The sequence below is a fragment of the Epinephelus lanceolatus genome, chromosome 16, assembly GCF_041903045.1.
Source record: "Epinephelus lanceolatus isolate andai-2023 chromosome 16, ASM4190304v1, whole genome shotgun sequence".
NCBI classification, from domain to species: Eukaryota; Metazoa; Chordata; class Actinopteri; order Perciformes; family Serranidae; genus Epinephelus; species Epinephelus lanceolatus.
The window spans coordinates 36,382,930-36,404,028 of NC_135749.1; the positions used below are offsets into that span (position 1 = coordinate 36,382,930).

A 21,099-nucleotide genomic window follows, 5' to 3' on the forward strand; every position below is an offset into this window, starting at 1 on the left:
AGAGGAAAAAAGGCTGCTAGCTGCTAGGCTAATTAATGCAGTATAAACATGCTTAAGCTAATAATGGGTGATTAGCAAAAAACAGTTGTTTTGTCTATGAAGCTTGACAGTTATTATTGAGCTGAATTTGATTCTTATGTTAAATGATGTTGTTAATCCATGTTTTATGGCTGTTGGGAGAAGTTTGTCTTCAGGGCTTTAAGACAGATATTCCTGAAGTTTTAGGAAAAAAATAATGGTTTGCCTTAAAATGAAAAGATTTCTTCCAGAAAGGTCTCTCTGATAGAAAGCCCTGAAGGTTAACTTAACCCATGTGCTGTTTTATGTGTTCGTGGAGTCAGTTTAAAGAAAACTTCACTGCACTTATTTACGTGTTGTTTTTATCTTTTTATGGCCAAAAGTAAAAAGAAAGGGGCGGCAGCTTCTTCTGTAAACGATGATGTTAAACGGGTTGATCACAAGCCTTTAAATCACATCGACTCAAAACTGTATTATGGCAGACTATGTAATATTGGCAAATATCGTATGGTTTACCAAAGAATCAATATAATATAGTACTGTGATGAAAATGGTGATGTACACCCCTATTACAGTCAGGCGCCGTCACATTTTTTCATGTGTTTGGGCAGTCATGAACCTCTCTGACACCTCTACTGGAGTTTTGTGTGTCCCAGCTTTCTGAAAGAGGGAGTGGTTGTATATTTCCAATTGTATTTGTGATTTATTGCATTTTGTAGATCTTTAATTACCAATAAAAAAGATCTTGAGCAAAAATAAGTGTGGAGCGCCCCACCATTTATCAGACTTAATGGGTGTTTCATTAAGGAAGCAGAACATATTTTACCACAGCATAAGGAGGTGCTTGGTTTTATAAACGCCTGATTGCAAATTCTGCAGAATCGTTGCCATTAATGATGCAAATCACTTTGAGAAATGAATTTAACTCGCTGAATTGACCCGAAAAGGTTTAGCTGAGCAGCCTTAATTAAAATGTAGCCATTACATCAGTATCTCAGCATTTTGTTTACCCTCTGCAGGGAAATCAGGAGCAAAGTCCCACCAATTAAGGTGACAAAAGGAAACCCCCTCTCATCACTGATAAGGAGCAGGAGAAACAGATGAACCACTTAATAACCAGTCGATTGGATTAATTTAAATTTAAATGACAGCCTGAATTCCTGTATTAATGGATTTTTTGTTTCTTGTGCAGAATAACAATAAAACTATTCATGACCAAGGGCAAAATGTATGAGGATCACAGCTGGGGTCAGTGCCACAGAACAGACTGCAATAAACATGATGATAATAAAGTCACTTTCATACACAAATTTTATGATTAAAGGTAATAATAATCCAAGTACCTTTTCATCTGGCTGTCCTCCGCTGGCTGGGTAGTAGACCACGCGGTACTTCTCCACCTGGCCTGGTGCGTGGGTCCACGTCACCCGGAAACTGCGAGCCGTGATGTCTGATGTCACCAGATCACGGGGCGGTGCTACAGAGGTGGGCGGGGGGGCTGGTTGTCCTCCCCCTGAAGAAGAAGAGAAGCGCATGCTGCATCCTTACCATACTGGCGTTTTATTAATACTGTCTAAGCAAATGGCTGACAAACACCCTTCACACCAGAACCTGAAATATGTGCAAACTTAAAATCTTGTTTTTCTGAAGTGGACAATGTCAAATTATAAAATCTTCACCTGCTATTTTAGGCAGCATGTGTGTGTTATATACATTTAATGAAGGTGGGGGGATGTCATGACTGAGATGAGACTGCTACGTTATATTAGATGGGGACTGGGTTTTTATTGCTTGGGGATCTCCTGTAGTGATAATTATAACCAACGGCATCAACAGAGTAATCACAGTCCGAGCTGTCTGTTGTCATGTGACTTGGCTGAAATGAGCCCAAACCTCTGATCTGCTTGTCGAGCTGCTCCACTCGGTCGCAGACAGTCTTGGTGAGGCCTTCCACGATGTCGCTCATCACACTGAAGTCCGCCACATTGTAGACGTGAGTTTCCTCAGGAGGAGAGGCGATGGCCTTCAGTTCATTCTCATCAGCGTTTTTCACACCTAGAGACAGACAGACGGAGTGATCAGACTGACAGTTAAGTAGTTACATTTAAGGTGTTTGAAATATGTTTTAGAAGATGCAACATGTCGATAATTATAAGTCTTTAATTAAAAAAAAAAAATTAGTCAAACTCTGAAAGGAGCTCCCTCTAAAAAGGATTCCTGATTTAAGAACAATGTTTTGCCAAACACACTTGCCTGGCATTCTTTAAACATACCAAATTCAAATTCTATTTAAACTTAGTTTTGGCTATCTAGCATACATGAAGGGAGAGACTGAACATGAGAAGAAAATGGAGACTGCGGCCAAATGGTCGCATTTTCCGACTATTTTTGGAGTCAGTGCGAGTATATTTTACAACTACTCGCTTGTTTGTGAGTTTGCCAGTGTAGGTCAGTGTGTGTAAGTGGGGGAAAGTCCAGGTGGGGTGATTAGTTAAATGCAAGGATCACATCAACTACACTCATCAGTAGGCTCGTTCAAGATGAACTGTGTCTGGCCTGCAAAGTAGACGAGAGCAGGCGGCTGCAGCAGGAGGCAGTGACAACAAGCTGCGGTCAAGTCGGAGGCTGAGTCCAAATGTCCATACTCTGGACTTTCAGACTGAGCCTTTGCGCACACTGCAGTAGGACCTAGTGTGATGTTTTTACTGTCATCGCACAAAGTCTGCGAGGGCAGAGACAGCAAGCGGCTGATAGACAGCCCTCAAGACTGTTTTACTCGTTGCCATGGAAATGTTCAACTATCGCTAGTGTGATATTTATATACAGTACAGGCCAAACGTTTGGACACACCTTCTCATTCAATGCGTTTTTTTAATTTTCATGACTATTTACATTGTAGATTCTCACTGAAGGCATCAAAACTATGAATGAACACATGTGGAGTTATGTACTTAACAAAAAAAGGTGAAATAACTGAAAACATGTTTTATATTCTAGTTTCTTCAAAATAGCCACCCTTTGCTCTGATTACTGCTTTGCACACTCTTGGCATTCTCTCCATGAGCTTCAAGAGGTAGTCACCTGAAATGGTTTTCCAACAGTCTTGAAGGAGTTCCCAGAGGTGTCTAGCACTTGTTGGCCCCTTTGCCTTCACTCTGCGGTCCAGCTCACCCCAAACCATCTCGACTGGGTTCAGGTCCGGTGACTGTGGAGGCCAGGTCATCTGCCGCAGCACTCCATCACTCTCCGTCTTGGTCAAATAGCCCTTACACAGCCTGGAGGTGTGTTTGGGGTCATTGTCCTGTTGAAAAATAAATGATCGTCCAACTAAACGCAAACCGGATGGGATGGCATGTCGCTGCAAGATGCTGTGGTAGCCATGCTGGTTCAGTGTGCCTTCAATTTTGAATAAATCCCCAACAGTGTCACCAGCAAAACACCCCCACACCATCACACCTCCTCCTCCATGCTTCACAGTGGGAACCAGGCATGTGGAATCCATCCGTTCACCTTTTCTGCGTCTCACAAAGACACGGCGGTTGGAACCAAAGATCTCAAATTTGGACTCATCAGACCAAAGCACAGATTTCCACTGGTCTAATGTCCATTCCTTGTGTTTCTTGGCCCAAACAAATCTCTTCTGCTTGTTGCCTCTCCTTAGCAGTGGTTTCCTAGCAGCTATTTGACCATGAAGGCCTGATTGGCGCAGTCTCCTCTTAACAGTTGTTCTAGAGATGGGTCTGCTGCTAGAACTCTGTGTGGCATTCATCTGGTCTCTGATCTGAGCCGCTGTTAACTTGCCATTTCTGAGGCTGGTGACTCGGATGAACTTATCCTCAGAAGCAGAGGTGACTCTTGGTCTTCCTTTCCTGGGTCGGTCCTCATGTGTGCCAGTTTTGTTGTAGCGCTTGATGGTTTTTGCGACTCCACTTGGGGACACATTTAAAGTTTTTGCAATTTTCCGGACTGACTGACCTTCATTTCTTAAAGTAATGATGGCCACTGGTTTTTCTTTAGTTAGCTGATTGGTTCTTGCCATAATATGAATTTTAACAGTTGTCCAATAGGGCTGTCGGCTGTGTATTAACCTGACTTCTGCACAACACAACTGATGGTCCCAACCCCATTGATAAAGCAAGAAATTCCACTAATTAACCCTGATAAGGCACACCTGTGAAGTGGAAACCATTTCAGGTGACTACCTCTTGAAGCTCATGGAGAGAATGCCAAGAGTGTGCAAAGCAGTAATCAGAGCAAAGGGTGGCTATTTTGAAGAAACTAGAATATAAAACATGTTTTCAGTTATTTCACCTTTTTTTGTTAAGTACATAACTCCACATGTGTTCATTCATAGTTTCGATGCCTTCAGTGAGAATCTACAATGTAAATAGTCATGAAAATAAAGAAAACGCATTGAATGAGAAGGTGTGTCCAAACTTTTGGCCTGTACTGTATATGTCGTATAAATTAATGAATAGTGCCTGCTTATCTGGTCTTGCAGATAACAAGATATAAATCCCATGTATACTACTGCATGTGACTAAAAAATGCATTAATACATCTCTATATAACAGGCTACACGTGTTCAAAACAGAAAAAAAACAAAACAGTTTGGAAATAACGACAGGACTATAACCCAATAAATTGGGTATTACTTATAAACCTTACAATCATTAAAATATTATCAGAGTCATATATCAGTTTGTTTTCAGTTTCCAATTGTTTTAATTACGATAGAGTAGTATATTAAAATGCTTTACAGGTGATCTACAATTTATGTTCATGGTTCAACCTCCATTTTACATGAATTCTCATGTAAATCAGCATCGTATCAGTTTGCTGCTGCAGAGCAGACCTGTTGCCTCAACTACATAGGCTGAATAAATTGTGTCTGACTATAAGGTTAATATTTTCAGAGAAAAAAAAAAGACAACAGCTTTCATTAAAGATCAGTCAGATATAGTCAGGGATTCACATCTGTACAGATGTTATTTTAAGAATGCTTACCTCCCACTGACCATAAGGGTCTGTGATGCTGAATACTTCAATAATTAAAACAGTCCAATGTTAATGTACACTAGACTACATATAGTTTTTGATACAGTTGAAATGACTAAAAATGTGAATAACTGCATTACAGGATGATTTAAGGTGTGCCCCAAAATTTTCTCTTTGTGCTCCTAAAACTTTTCAGTTAGGGGCTACAGTGCTCCTACTAAAAAAAGTTAGTCTGGAGCCCTGTGTTGGTAAACAAAACGTCACTCATGCATATTAGAGCTACATAATGTCGAGAGAAGGTAACCGAATATATTCGGCCGAATATTGCAAAAAACACACATTCGGTATTCGGTGGAATAAGTTAAAAGCAAGACCGAATAATAGCGGCGTGTTTTGATAACGCAATCAAACAGCGTGCCATGATGGGCGGAGTAAAATGTCGGTACTGTGGCGATCCGCCCGTCACCGCACTCGCATTTGCGACTAAAAATAGTTTTGAGCGAGCAAAGTAGGCTTAAATCATTCAGCACGCTGTGCGAGCAGCCTACAGATTTCAACCAGCAGCAGAAACGAAAGACGAATCCCACCGATTGTGGGTTGAACGGGGGTCACAGACACAGACAGTAACGTTAATGTATTCTTGTCAAATACAGCGGCCATCGGCTTACCCGGCGACGGAGAAGTCGGCTCCCATAATATCCTCTTCTTGGCGTCATGACTGCCCACAAGTACCTGAACAGCCAAGCCAGCCGAACAGCGTTTCTCGTTTCTCCTCTGTGACGTGTCAGAAGAAAAACGAGCCGTTCACGGCCCACAAACCTAACCGCACTTTAGGGACTGTTCATTACTTATGAAGGGACTGTTCTTTACTTGTCAGGGGAGGAGGGTGGCTGGTTGATTCTTATTTTATTTATTTATTTTATTTTGATCCCCCCCCTATGTTAATCACTTATTGATGCTGTTTTTGAAGTATGAATAAGTCAGTAAGTAATTTATTCCATTGAAATATCATTGATGTATTATAGAAAAGTGATTTATCTTTTTATAAATGACAAAAGGCACATCTGCCTCATTTTCATTGTGGTATCGTGATACTACTCAGAACCATGATATTTTCATTGGTATCGTACAGTGGGTCCCAATATTGGTACCCTGACAACACTAATCTGGAGGGGGTTCATCTGCAAAAACTAATGAAAAACAATATTCAGTATTCGGTACTCGGTATTCGGCCAAGTGTTTAATATTATTCGGCTTCGGCCACAAATTTTCATTTCGGTGCATCCCTAGTCGACAGCTACAGAAAATAAATTTGTCATTATGGTACATTACGTGGAAGGTTATCCACGGAAAATTACTGTAACAACTTCCTTACACACAACAAAATTCCATGACTTTTCCAAAACTTACAATGATTTTTAATGAATTTCATGACTTTTCCAGGCCTGGAAAACATGACTGTGAAATTCCATGACATTTCCAGGTTTTACATGACTATGGGAACCCTGTAAACACCAAACTTGCCTTTATACTTAATTTTCAAATCAAATATGTCAAACAGAGATGACCTGACTACTGACTATGATTACTGAAAATCATTTTTCAGGCCTCCTCACATCGTCTTCCCCTGTCTATGTGCTCTGCCATAAACAACAAACTTAATGTTAAAAAAAAAAGTTAATTTGACTCTGACAAAGATGAAAAGGGAACAAAACTTTGGCATTCTGAATCAACTCAAAAACAAATGTATTTTCCCAGCCAACCATTTTCTAAAGAACAACATGAGATTTAAGACTGATTTTCTTCCTGCCAGGCATTTAAGTTTGTTTCTGTTCAATATGAAATTCAACTTGTGGAGAATTTTAGTTGTGCAAACATGATTTTGTTTTGTTAGCCCAATAACTCCAAAACAAGTGCATTTTCCCTTCTAACCATTTTCCAAATAACAACTAAGTTTTGAGATTAACTTTCTTCCTTCCAGGCATCTCAGCTCATTTCAGTACAATATGAAAATCAACTTGTGGAGACTTGTAATCCATCACAGCGAACATTTATTCAGCTTTATGAAGTAAAGTGTAAATCTAATCAAGATTTTTGCCTTTTTTGCTTGAAAGCAACAGTCTGTAAAGACAGTGGGTCTAAGAAAAAATAAAGAGCAATGTGTTCCATGTATACTATAGATATATGTGTATCCAAGATCCAAATATCAACAAAGTAGTCAGTTGACTGCCCTGAGGCATTTTTACCATCAACAAAGTCTTGTAAAATGTTTCTGTTTTACATTCATTTCAAGTCAGTGTCAATCTGGATTGTTAGTCTTAGTGTATGTGACACGTACCAATGGCAAACAATTCTATCCCAGCATCCCTCAAGCTCTGTGCGGGGGGTATCACATCATCCTGGGACTTCCCGTCAGTGATGAGGATTCCTATTTTGGGAACGCCAGGCCTGGATCCAGACTCGGGTTTGAAGCTGTTCTCCAGGATGAAGGTCAGAGCCAGACCTGGTCAGACACATACAGAAATACAATGAATACAGTGTAATACAGACACTGTTACATTACGGACCTATTCCAGAGAAGGTCTATCTCTGGTGCAGGTCAGCTTGGCACAGCGTGTCCTAACTGATAATGGAAACACAAATCAGTGCAGCATGGCTTGACTGGGCTCTGTCAAAAGTGACAGTTGAAAAGGCCCACATTATTGTACATGTGCTGCTGTGGTAATTTCATTCATCTCACAGACTGATTTTGTGTAGCGAGTGTACTGTAAACTAATTAACAGTCGTAGTAAGCAGAGGTGCAGCTCTGTGTCTCTCTAAGTGTTGCTAGAGAACTTGTGAGTGGGTGAGTGGGTGGAGCTGTGCAGAGTGTGAGAGAGGAGAGATGAACACTGGCGTGTGTTATGTGACACAACTTGACCCTATATCAATAAAAATGGTGTTGTCTAAATCGATATCTTGCTTGAAAATATATCAATATATCATATATAGTCATTATATCGCCCAGCCCAAGCCCAACTCCTGAAAAAGGTCCTCAACTCCTCAACGCAACACTCTGACAACAAGCATCCATGGTTCTGATGTCACAATCCAAAACATCTCAAATAATGAAGTAAAATGAACATAGTCTGTGAGGCTGCAGGGAGAATTTAAGTACAACATGAGAAAACTCAAAATAACCCCCCCAAAAAACAAGACGTTAATATTTCCCCTGCAAAAAATACAGCTAATTCAAAAGATTTAATATACTCAGTGATTGCTTTTTTCAAATTTTTAAATGCATTATTTGTTGTTGTCCCCAGCAGGTTTTACGTTTGCAGCTCCTGTGGTAAAACTATGCAGCACATCAATCTTTGTGCAGAAAACAAACAACACAAACCATATTTTAAAAAAGATACAGTGGCTTTAGGATGGAAATCATACATATCCTAATATCTAGCAGAATAGAAATGGATTTAAAATATCAAAATACTGACAAAAGCTAAATGCAAAACAGAAGTGGGCCATGACATGACATCAAGTATGTTTTAAATCCTTCAATCAATCAGTGTGCAGTCGTCTGGAAAATAAGACATTTTTTGCATTTTCCTTATACTTGTTTTGACATGCTGTATCCATCATTTGTTTGACTAAGTGTCAGCTACTGTTTAAAATGACAGTTAGCCGAAAATTAGAGCCACTTATAGTCCTTTATAAGAAAGCTGTGAGAGTAGGTTAAGCCGTGGCTGACAGTATGATTGCTCTTTCTGTTCCCCTCTGAGGTGAAGTGAGGACAGCTGAAATGACTTGTGACATCCTGGCTCAAAGACTTAACGGACATGATAAGATTCAAGTGTCATTAATAGCTCGACAAGCGTTTAGTCTAATGAGTGTGTTAACATAATGAGCTGCTAACTTCTGTTGGCTCCATTAGTGACTCTACTAATATTTTATGTCTGTTTTAAGCCCTGCTGGCTTCCTGTTCATTTACTCAGCCTGTTGACCAACACACTCTGAAGATGTAACTCTGGCAGTCTGTTTATAGTCAGTTCAAAGCCTTATAAATTAGAGCCCGACCGAAAATTGGATTTTTGGGGCGGATGCCAAGCCGATATTAGGGAGTAAAACATTTCTGATACCCATATTTCTGCTGGTAATGATATTTGTTTACATATATATACAGATACAGATATTTAAAAAACTCGAGACAGTAAAAAATTTTGTTTTTAGTAGGGCTGCCCCCTAATAGTCAACCCCCTCTGGACTGCGAGTGAGTTACAGCCCCAAGCGAAGGAGTTCTAGTATCTCGGGGTCTTGTTCTTGAGTGAGGGTAGATTGGAATGTGAGGTGGTTTGGTGTAGCGTCTGCAGTGATGCAGGCGCTGTGCCAGACCATCATGGTGAAGAGGGAGCTGAGCCAGAAGGCGAAGCTTTTGATTTACTGCTCCATCTACGTCCCAACCCTCACCTATGGTCATGAGCTTTGGGTAGTGACCGAAAGAATGAGATTGTGGATACAAGCGTTCCAAATGAGTTTCCTCAGACGGTTGGCTAGGCTCAGCCTTAAAGATAGGGTGAGGAGCTCGGAAATCCGGAGGGAGCTTGGACTAGAGACGCTGCTGCTTCGCGTCGAAAGGGGTCAGTTGAGGTGGTTCGGGCATCTGATCAGGATGCCTCCTGGGCACCTCCCATTAGAGGTGTTTCGGGCACGTCCCACAGGTAGGAGGCCCCAGGGTAGACCCAGAACACGCTGGAGGGATTATATATCTCATCTGGCCTGGGAACACCTTGGGGTCCCCCAGGAGGAGCTGGACAGCCATGCTGGGGAGAGGGACATCTGAAATACTTTGCTCAGCCTGCTGCCCCCATGACATGGCTTCGGATAAGCGGGTGAAAATCGATTGACGGATGGATGGATGGATAGATGGAGTAAGCCTGGCGTGTGCATGCATCTGTAAATCTGTCTTACTGCAGATAACCATCGATACTACTGGATCCATAAGCAATATTTTGTCTTGTGCATATTCATGACTGTATGCTCAAAGACCTCTTGTGGGTCACAATTTTTGAATCTGTGTTTTATAACGTCATTGACTACTAAGCAAGAGTTGCCTCAGTTTGGCATTACCAGCAACTGGCAAGGCTACAAACAAGCCTTACCTAGTGTGGCATTTGTCCTGGCTCAAAAACCGACATCCACAAAAAAAGTTTGGTCTCATTTTGATCTGGAACAACTGCAGATTAATTCCATATCCACTAAAGTTAGGCATGATAAGAGACGAGTAAATCATCTTCACTGCCATCTTGACTGTAAGGAACCCAGAGGAACAACTGAATAAAATGAACTCTTCTTTTGTTTGGAAGGGGATATATTAGCTGTTGCTTCTAACACCTGTGCCTCCTCATGATGATACAGTAATTTTAAAGGTAAAACTAAAATTGAAACAGCGACAAGACCCATGACATTGTTAAGAATTTAATTTAGTTTCATACTTCCTGAATATCAGTGGGGCTGCTGTTAATGTTCAAATGCTGTGTGTGGTCACATTGATGTCAAAACTTTAATTGAACTGCAGTGACCTTTTGACTCTCAGTCTGCTCTTATCAGCTTCAGGCTGTGAGGTCACAGATGTTTGAACTCTAAGCTGAAATGAACTGCACTGAAGTGATTTTAATGAGCTGAGGTAGAGGATTGGCTTTGGTCCAAGTCAACCTCTAAAGTGTTATCTGTTAAATGTGATGAGTATGGAGCACCATAATAACTGGAGGAAAGCTTGGGGTTTGGTTGGCAGCATACTGTACCTGTCAGTGTGTTTCCTCCTTTATACGGCAGGTTCTTCACAGCATCGATCACAGCCTCTTTGGTGGTGTGAGTGTTAAGATGCCACTCGATTCTGGGGTCGCCGCTGTACTGAGCCAGGCCTGCACACATGTCATGTTGAGGTCAATCGCAACATGTTTTTCACAGTCAATGGCTGCAACATTGCACTGTAAACAAAAAATCTTGTTTATCATTTTATATACATTTCCTTAAAATTCACCCTGATGTATTTGGTATCTTTACAAACATTGGAATTTAGAGTATAATTCAAAATATGTTGGTTAAACCGTAGTTGGACAACAAGCTAAAAAAGGTACTTAAATGAATCCTTCAGCTGGTCTGAATGTAGTTTCTACGCTGAAACACCTGAAACCCAGAATCAAAACCTCCTCACCAATCCTGGTCTTGTCAAACTCCACAGAAAAGGCCTTGACCAGGTTTTCCAGGAACGTCCTGACCAGCCTGAAGTTGATGCGGCCGATACTCCAGGAGCCATCCACCAGAATAACGATGTCAGATATGGCCGGAGTCTTACACATAAACTCGTCTCCAGCTAAAGACAAACACACAAAAACACAGAAAACAACAACAGAAATTTACCAGATGAAAATAGTCTTGTGCAACATTGTAAAATTTGTAAGTAATTATGCTCAGTTTCCTGCCCTTGTGGTTAGAGCATTGACATGCATAAACATATTGCTCATAATGTATTAAAACGAATATCCATAATGTAAAGCATAAACCAGACAAAACAGGATGTAAAGCATGTACGCAGCCACCTACAGTGCACACACGTTCAATCTGCAGTGTGAAAAGTAGGACAATTTGATGTGCAGCTTTTGTCCCAGAGTATTACAAAGTGTTTCATTAATTCTAATTCAGTTCAACACAGTATAATTAAACCCTGGAGGAGTGAGGTACTTAGTTTTAGCAGATGAAAAATAACAGCCCACTCTGTTGTTTGTCTCAACAGTTTACTGGGTGATAAAACAGACCCGACTCTAATGAGGCAACAGCAGTTCATTTACCAAAAGCCAGTCCAGCACACAGTGAGCCAAAGGCCAATCAAATTAGGAAACAACCATATGTCTATCAGCCAATTATCTTTCTCACAGAGCTTAGGAAACCTTTGTGAGTTTGGGTGGAAAAACAATGGAATCGTAAAGGTGCTGTTTTTTAATCGCAGTAGACCCAATAATCAGAATTAATAAAAAGCTGCCAAAATGTAGTTGAGCAAGGCCCTTTAATTCCCAGCAGCTCATCCAGTTGAAGAGCAGGAAAGTGGATACTACTGCAGCTGTGCAGTATGGTTAGAAATCAATACTCAGATAAATGAAGGTTAAGAACATATGTGCAATAACATTTTATGAACACAGAACTTGGACGCTGTACCAGTCGAAATCAACAATAGTTGCTTTCTGTTCCTTCCTTCAGCAATTTCCCACAGGATAAATTCAGTGTTACTGTATCGTATTGTATCGTATCACATTGTATCTACCGTATTATATCATGTTTTTATCATCTTGGAAATATTTCAAAAATACAACCCATTTTAACTTTTAAAGACACTGAGACAATTTTACACATCTTCATCTCTTCACACCTGGATCACTACAACAGCCTCTTTTCTAGCCTGAATCAAAAATCTATTAATCAGCTCCAGACTGAAACAGAATTTGGCTGCCAGGTTTTTAACCAGAACCAAGAGGCGGGATCATTAGGTTAATTGATAACTAAATTGTCCATAGGTGTGAATGTGAGCGTGAATGGTTGTCTGTCTCTATGTGTCAGCCCTGCGATAATCTGGTGACCTGTCCAGGGTGTACCCTGCCTCTCGCCCAATGTCAGCTGGGATAGGCTCCAGCCCCCCGCGACCCTCAAGAGGATGAAGCGGATAGAAGATGGATGGATGGAAGAGACGGGATCGCATCACTCCAGTTTTAGCCTCTTATCACTGGCTTCCAGTATGTTTAAGAATAGATTTTAAGATTTTACTGATGCTCTTCTTGGTCTCTCTCCCAGATACATCTCCGACCTCTTTGTGCTGTACATGCCAGGACAAAAACTACCGGGGACAGAGCATTTGCTGTCAGGGCCAAGAGGCTCTGGAACAATCTGCCCGAGGAAATCAGGTCCGTTGAGTCAGTGATCTCTTTTAAGTCCCCTCTTAAAATATACTTTCATTGGACAGACTTTCGTGATTTTACTCGAGTTTTTATTTCAACTGTTTTTATATGCTAAAGTGTTTTTATAAGTTCTTTTAAAAGTTGTTGTTTTCATGTCTTGTCTATTTTAATTATTGACATGTAAAGCACTTTGTAACTCTGTTTTCAAAAGCACATTTTAAATATAGATTATTATCTTATCCATCACAATTTAATTTGCTTGAAGGCAGATTACTGAAGTGTAGTTGTACTGTACTATAACGTCAATGCTTGTGTTAAATTTTCTTTGATCCACATTTTTCTTTAGCCACGTCCAAAGTTAAACATGTCATTGGTCAACATTCTGGTCAACTGTGATGAAGTTTCAACATCAGCAATTGTTAATTTGTAAAAATGACAAGGACTGAAAATTGTGGGGGTTTTTTTGTTTTGTTTTTAGCTCCTTACACTCATCACCTTATGCAACACTCATATTGTATTTGTTTCCAGGTACTGCATGGTATGTTGGATTTTCCTAAAAAAAAAAAAATGTATAAACACATACCAGAGAAGCTTTGATACCTTTCCTCAAACCCAAAGTTTAAATTGTAGGTTATTTCAACAGTATGCCACAAATCAGTTCATTTTGCTTTATTTTTTTTGTATCAACTTTCCTGTATCTAACTTAAGTTACTGCTATTTATTCCCAACAAGTCAAGAACTAACATTACTGAGTGCCAGCTGGAAAAAAAATGATTCAGAAGATAAGTTTGATGTACAAAAACTATGCAGTGGTGAAACAAAAAGTTACTGCACTGTGCAAAACAAGAGATGCAACAAGAGATTTATGTACGCATTTTAAAACACATTCATGCTCTTTTTATTGAGTGAAATAATGCAGAAAAAAAAGGTGGCACATACACACCAAAGGTGAACAGGGCAGACTTAAGACAGACATACAGACAATAAACATTCACGATTTTTAATATATTTCATGTAAATTTAACACATCATTATGCTGTTGTTAAAATGGCAATTAATTTGAAGAGCAAATTATGTTTAGGACTTGGTACTTGTCTTTGGACTTGTCAGTCTTGACTTGGAACTTGAGTGCAAAGACTTGAGACACAGTCCTTGTGACTTGCAAAACAATGGTCCCACCTCTGGTATGGACTAAATATGTTGAAGTTTCATTTAGAAATTTTGGACTTTCTGCTCAAATCCATAACCACAGCCTTAGATATAGGCTATGTGCTAAAATTTTGCTAGTTTTATATTATTTGTGTTTATTTTTGCCTTGATAAGACAGACGATATTGTAGAGACCGAAAGGAAATGAAGGGAGGAAGAGCTGGCTGACAACAGCACAGCAAGTATTCTCACTCACTTGGCTGAGCTGATACCTAATTATGTTTCAACCTTCTGCTGTTAGAGTCATTTATATGTTGATTGCAGTCATAGTCTCACAGTTTTCTAGTTTATCTACTGTAGGTGATGTTAATATTTTCTTTTGACTTAAAAATTGATGTTAAATTATCATTCAAATCAATTATTTTTAGATTGTTATTAATTAGATGACGATCATCCAGAGCCAGCCCTGGGCATAGGCTGTAAAGCCGAATGCTAAGAGCGCCGTCATCAAAATGTTTATCTTTTACTTTTTTTTACTAATATATTACTACTTTTATTTAGAAATACGACATAAGGCCACAACAACGTAACTACGTGCAAAGCCTCCTAAATAATACAGAGGCCTTTTTGGGGGTCTCTGCTCCCCTCCGCCCCCCCTCCCCAGCTCCTTCCACTTTACCTGCTCTCTGGGGCGAGTACACTGATGTCACGTGAACCCCGAAACATGCTGCGCTGTTATCATGTCAAAATAACAAAAGCTCTCTGGTGCCTTTTCAACTATCACTACACTACTGAGAGGAGTGGATGTGGAGAGAAAGAACATGAAATCAGCGGGAGAACTATTTAAGTTAGCTGTTAGCAGTCAGCAGCTAGTTATCATTACCTCTGAGCAGCCGGTGGCCGCAACAAACAGCTCATGGAGGTTGCATTGATTTACATTGTGAGTCGTTCAAAGTCTATCCAGTAAAAAGTAGAACTGAGCAAAGGTAAATTATAACCTTCTCATGAGGTGTTCCATGTAATATTGTAAAATGTAGCTTTTGGTGAGAAACTTGAATAAATCCAGCTGTTTGAGGGAGAAATGTGATGATGTTTTCACAGCACTCTAAAAAAAGATATAACAGAGGGAATTATGATGTATCATATTTAGTAAAAAAGGATTATTGCTTTTTGATTACTGATTATTTTTTAAAGAAGTTTGATGTGATGATGTGAAAGAAGGTTAAAGTTTGTTTCGTGTTCCATGTGTAGGCCTATTATTGCAGTTGTGCTCATTCAAGGGTAGTGTAATGAAGAAACTGTTCATTTTTTTGATCGTGAAGATTTCTGTGTTTCCCTGGAACAAAAGAATAAATAACAACAAAAAACTAAAGAAACACCAATATAAAAACATTGGCATCGGCTACTGGCTAAATTGTTATTTCAAACAATGGTATCAGTATTGGCTGAGAATTTGAAAAAATCGGTGCATCCCAAGTTCAATCAAAAGGTAAATTTGGCGACTGCAAAGTTGTGATTTTAACATGTGAAAGTGGAGCCCTGTCCTCGTCCCTGCCCTGTCCTGGTGGCACAGTTTAAAAGATGTTCAAAGACCAGGTCACTACAACTACCAATGTAGTTTGAGCGACAAATCCAACATTAAAGCACCAAAAAGCCAACAAAAGATGGCTGTGGTCGCACCGGGAGATTCTCAGGTGTATATTAAAAGACAATGAAGCAAGGTGGAGCTGTGTGAGAGCCCTTCATGCCGGGGCACCCTCCTTGAATAAATAAAGCTTAAGAAAACACACAAAAGCCAGTGATGCAGCCATAAAGCACCGATGATTGTAAAAACAAAACCCTGATGGTTTGACTTCACACTGGATTAAGCAAAAACTGTTAGAAATAACTGCTTTACTTGTTGGTAGAAACATGAGCATGAGCCACTGATTTGCATTAAGCTTTAACTTCAGTATAAATCTGACACATACTTGGCCTCATGCTGCCATGGCCTGTACATGTGAGACCTCAACTGTATATCTGCACCCGCTGGCACACGATTTCTTATCTTCCAGATGTATAAGAGAATATTTCACTCAGGTTGCAGCATGTTTTAACATCTCAGGAGGTGGAGAGGGATGTGTGTGTATCTGAGAGTGTGTGTTTGAGGGGTGGCGAGGGCATTCTTCAGCAGTCATTTCATTCATCATTGACAGGAACTAAGAAGTGTATCACTCCTTACAAGTCTCTACAGTGTTGGAATTCAAACCTCCTCCTTGGTCTATCAGAGGAGTCTTGGTGCCGTGATCCAATATGACTTCAGTTGGCAGATCAAAGGCAGTGACACATAAGACACACAATTACTTCATTGCTCTGGAAAGAATGAGCCCTGAGCTTTGGCGCTGATTATCGTTTAGCTGTGCAATGAGCGATAGAGAAATTAAAGTTAATTCATGGGTTGTCGTCGCAAGTCGCCGTCAGCTTAACGACACAAAAATATTCTGAAGCAAAAGATTTGTGCACTGTAGCATGCACGTGTGTTTTGTGCCATATCACTGAGTTATATCTGTATGTTTTTAACCACAATAGCAAACATGAATTATTCTTCCCAGCAGCAGCAGCAGCATTTCAAAGCAGTAAAATGTGTCACTTTTGCAGACAGCGGTGGAAGAGTCTGGATTTGGTTACTCTGCTGGCTTTATTGGGTTGTGATTTACACTTGGCAGCTGTAGGGAACAGTAACCAGTGGTTGACCACTTTATTTTGGAGAGGACAAAGCAGAAATTAAAAAACATAATAAATCAAAGTCAAAATCATAACTGGTAGAAAGCAGACATATGACAACCCATGCTTTCTTTGTGTAGTCACAGGGCCTCATTACATGAGCATTAAAACTGATGAGTTTTAAAGAAAGGAAACGATATATCTTCTGAGAACAGAAATCATTTCTAAACTGATGGCTGTGTCCTATCCCATCTCAGACCTCCTATCTCATCCTAAGAAATTCAAACTATAACTGTAAATTTGATTCTTCAATTGGCACTAGTACCTGTCGGTTACTCAAGATGGAAAATCCATAATATTTTTACTGGCTAGTTACAGTAGCTATCATGGATGATAAAAGACAGGCGTTCAGTTTAAGGTACAAAGAGTCAGAGCCACTTATGTCACTGGAGGAAAAGAAGCCTCAACTTTTCTTCTGTTATTTGAATTAATTATTAATTCAAATTAAATCATCTGAAAATATTTTTTGAAAAGTAAAACATTATTATAATGTAGCCTTTCAGTCATTGTATTTCGTTGTTCATGCTGTTCCCCATCTTATGTCATTGCCATACAGACATATTTGTGGTAGGGATGTCTCGATTTAAGTTTTTTGTTCCAGATCTCGACCTGAGTCATTTAATACAAGAGCTGGGGTGTCAAACTCATTTTAGTTCACAGGCTACATACTGTCGGATTTGATCACAGGTGGGCCGGACCAGTAAAAACAGTGCATAACATCCTATACATAACAAACACCTCCAAATTTTTCTGTTTTTTTTTTTTCTTACTTTTTTTTTTTACTTCTTTTTTTTTTCAACTGTAGAGGTACATGGTTAAACACAATGGCCCAACCTATCTGACGTTTCTGATATACTTATTTTATATTCTGTGTTGCTTTGCTAGCGTCTACCAACATGGAAGCTAAACAATATCAGTGTAAGCTTCATTTGGAATATTTTTTCCACTTTTCCTTACACATAACCAATCAAGATTGCGACTGATTTGCAACTCCCGTGTTCTGCGAAGTAAAATTACTGTTTTTGTCGATGGAGGCTGGTAGCTTTGAGATAACGGCTTCAGTTCCCTGACAGACAGCAAGGTAAAGCGGTGAAAATACTGTCAATGTAGTGTACATTAAACTGATGTTGATTTTTTTAGGTAGGCAGTGTTTCCCAAGCGCCGTTTACTTTTATGTATGTGATGCAGGATTTTCTGTCTGGATGTTATTTAAACAAACGTTGTGATTTGGTCTTCAGAAAAAATTACAAGAACAAGCCCCTGAGCCATATTTTATACGTTGTTGCATGTTCTATTTGTGTACAACAAAATGTCCACAGGTTTTCAATCGGTATCTCTATTCATGTCATTACTAAAAAATCCTGTCCAAGAACCTGGAGACGCAGATGACAAACCCTGAATAATGGATCTGCTAAACAGAAGAAGGGCTTAAACAGATTTAAGGATGGAAAGGAAGGATGTTTCTCAGTCAATACAGGAAGTGATATTGAAGGGCAAACCAGTGCTTTGGAGAACTAAGTGAAAGAGGACTAGCCTCATTTTAATAGCACGTCTGGGAAAATGTTCGCACCTGGACAGATGGAGGAAAAGGAAAAAGGACAGAGGGAAAGGAAGAAGCGATGGAAAAAGCTGTGACAGATGCATATTAAAGGGTGTAACTACACAAGAGAGTCTGCTGCGAATACCAATGTTGTGTGTCTTTCTGCTTGATTTACTAAACCTTGGCATTTGCTTTCCTTTGTTTCTTATTCTCTATGAGTTTGCTGTCCTGATTCCTTTGCTTTTATATTATCATCAGCGCTGTTCTATTTTATTACTTATTTATGCTCTAACTGCAATATGGGTCTCTATTTTCACTTCAGAGCTACACATACTAATTATACAAGAGATAAAAATCAAGATAAAAGTAAACAGGATAATGGGAAGGAATAAAATGTAACGACACAGGAATGCTGAAAGGGGGGATAAAAGAGATTAAAAAAATATCGTGCTCAGTACAGATGCCAGCAAGAGCAATGGGTGTGGTTAGGAAAGAAAACAATGGCACAGCTTAAAGAAATATTAACCATAATTTCAGTTTATGTAAATGTCCATGTTATGATCCTACATGACTTCTGCAAAGGAAGTTATGCATTTGATTTGTGGTTTATTTGGAAGAAAAGGAACAGGGTTGTTAACATGAGCAGCAATAGCCACCTGGCTGAGAATGACCTTCAATAAAATGAAAGGAGTCACAGAAAATCCAAAGACAAGGTCACAGTTCCATACAAATTGATATCTGGAAAAGTGTATTGTAGAGATCTAACAGAAATAAGTATCAGGAATTAAGAAAAAAAAATAATAGGTGGGACATTTCAGGGAGTGGACAGAGATGAAAGTGAAGAGGAAACAGAAGAGGCTACGGGAGAATGATGTGAGAGGACAAATCCACTTTGTTACAGCTCCTTAAACAACCAGAATATCTCAGAATAAGCCCCCCATAAAAAGGAAGAGTAAAAAGGACTCCCGCTGATTCCTCATGGCTCTAATTCATGTTTCAATGTGTCTCTCTAGGCAACTTATTTTTTGTCCAAGACTTCATACAGACATTTTGAACTTTAGAATTTAAAGCATGGATTGTGATTATCAGCAGACTCACCAGAAGGAGTGCACTCACAGTCACTTGGAACATTCGAGTGTTCACACAGATTGAAGCTTTATGAAGATAAAATTCAGCATTAACGTTTTTCAGACATCAAAAACATAAAAAAAAATAAAACAATTGTATGTACAATCACATAAAAATTAAACTGTTAACTCTGTTCCATATTACAGAAGATAAAGCACATAAATCGTTTATGTGAGTGTGCTTTCCAAAATTCAAAGACACAAGTTGTTTGTACAGGCAGCAGTTACGACCAATATTTTTAGGAGTTGAACTCTGGTGGCTGTAGTAGTTATGACAGGAGCAACGGAGAAAGTCAGGTGACAAAGTATAGACCCTTTTAACATTAGCAAACACTTTGACGTTTTTTGGTGGGCAGGGCTTAGCAGGAGGCAAAACAGTTCTCCACAGACATAACCTAGTGCTAGCTAGCAAGTTCGGTTGGCTTGTTTTAGACAATGGAAGAAGATGATACAAGTGGTGCATTCAGAAATACTCATTCTTAGTGCAGGAGTGCACTCTGGCACAAACTGGACCATTTGTAAATTCAAAGCACCTTTCGGTTACCCAGAGCACCGCACTCTCAGAGTGGCAGTGCCCGCTCTAGGCACTCTGTCTGCAGGGACAGAGCAGCAGAGCGGCTTTGTGGTTGATTACTATTTCAGTCTCACAAAGGAGGACGACACTTGAACGTTTTCCTCCAGTTTGTTTTGCTATCGAAGCTAACATTAGCTAATGTGCTAAAAAAAAAGTGGCTTTACAGAGAAATCCAATATTCCCAGGGCTGCCAACTTTTGACTTCAGCTTGGAGTGAGATTTGTTCCAGGAAGGCCTTATGAACCAACTCCCAGAAAAAACATGTAATTTAAAACAAATTTCCTGCATTTCTACACCACCTAACCTCTTGGATTAAGACAAGAAAGAGCAACCATGTATAATGTTAACCAAAAATGTAAAATTATATTACTAGATTTCAGCATTGAGGTAGTTACATACATAATCCAGACTAAAATCCATGGCCCCGAGTGTCTGTCGCTAGTGCGCATCTTAATGTGTCGGGGAGTGAGGTTTTACGCACAGCACTGTACCTGATGGCTACCGCTACACATAGGCATGCCAACCTAAAAACCTATTATTGGGAATCATGAGAAAGCGACAGAGACACAGAGCATTCCCGTAACCATAGTAACCCACTCGCTCCTGCCTGTGTGCGCACGGCATGAGAGGAGAGGAAGAGACACTGACTGAGATTACTCGGAGCAGCATGCATGGGAATAAATTACAATATAATAGATATATGTATATTTCTTGCTTTCCCCCTGATGACCTGAATAACACCGTGCTGCTGCTGCGTTTTGCTGCTCTGTCCTGTCTGTCCGTGCGCTGTCAGTATCCTCTTCACGCCGCGACATTATCAGTTATAAATTTAGTTTTCACTGTGTGAGAAAATGGACATGTGGCGTGAGAGCATGTGAAAAGTGTCAGTTGCGCGAGTCTCATGGTCAATGCGTGAGAGTTGACCATGACCCCCCCCCCAATTTCTGATGAGGTGAACATGATAACCCTTAATACACATAACGTTATTCATCCCTACAACAGGAAA

General features: G+C 39.8%; 1 protein-coding gene across 6 annotated transcripts in view; it reads right to left on the reverse strand.

Annotated features, from left to right (window-relative positions):
- col14a1b (collagen, type XIV, alpha 1b) overlaps positions 1-21,099 on the reverse strand; it is a 320,908-nt gene that overhangs the window by 214,926 nt on the left and 84,883 nt on the right. For all 6 annotated transcript variants that reach the window (XR_013493638.1, XM_033637164.2, XM_033637162.2 and 3 more), the window contains 5 exons: positions 11,210-11,368; positions 10,797-10,916; positions 7,355-7,519; positions 1,912-2,073; positions 1,362-1,531 (listed from right to left, as the gene is read on the reverse strand). Coding sequence is in view for 5 of the 6 variants with exons in the window: in XM_033637164.2 (XP_033493055.2) it covers positions 1,362-1,531; positions 1,912-2,073; positions 7,355-7,519; positions 10,797-10,916; positions 11,210-11,368 (776 nt within the window). In the remaining variant the exon portion in view is untranslated. The remainder of the gene's footprint in view (positions 1-1,361; positions 1,532-1,911; positions 2,074-7,354; positions 7,520-10,796; positions 10,917-11,209; positions 11,369-21,099) is intronic.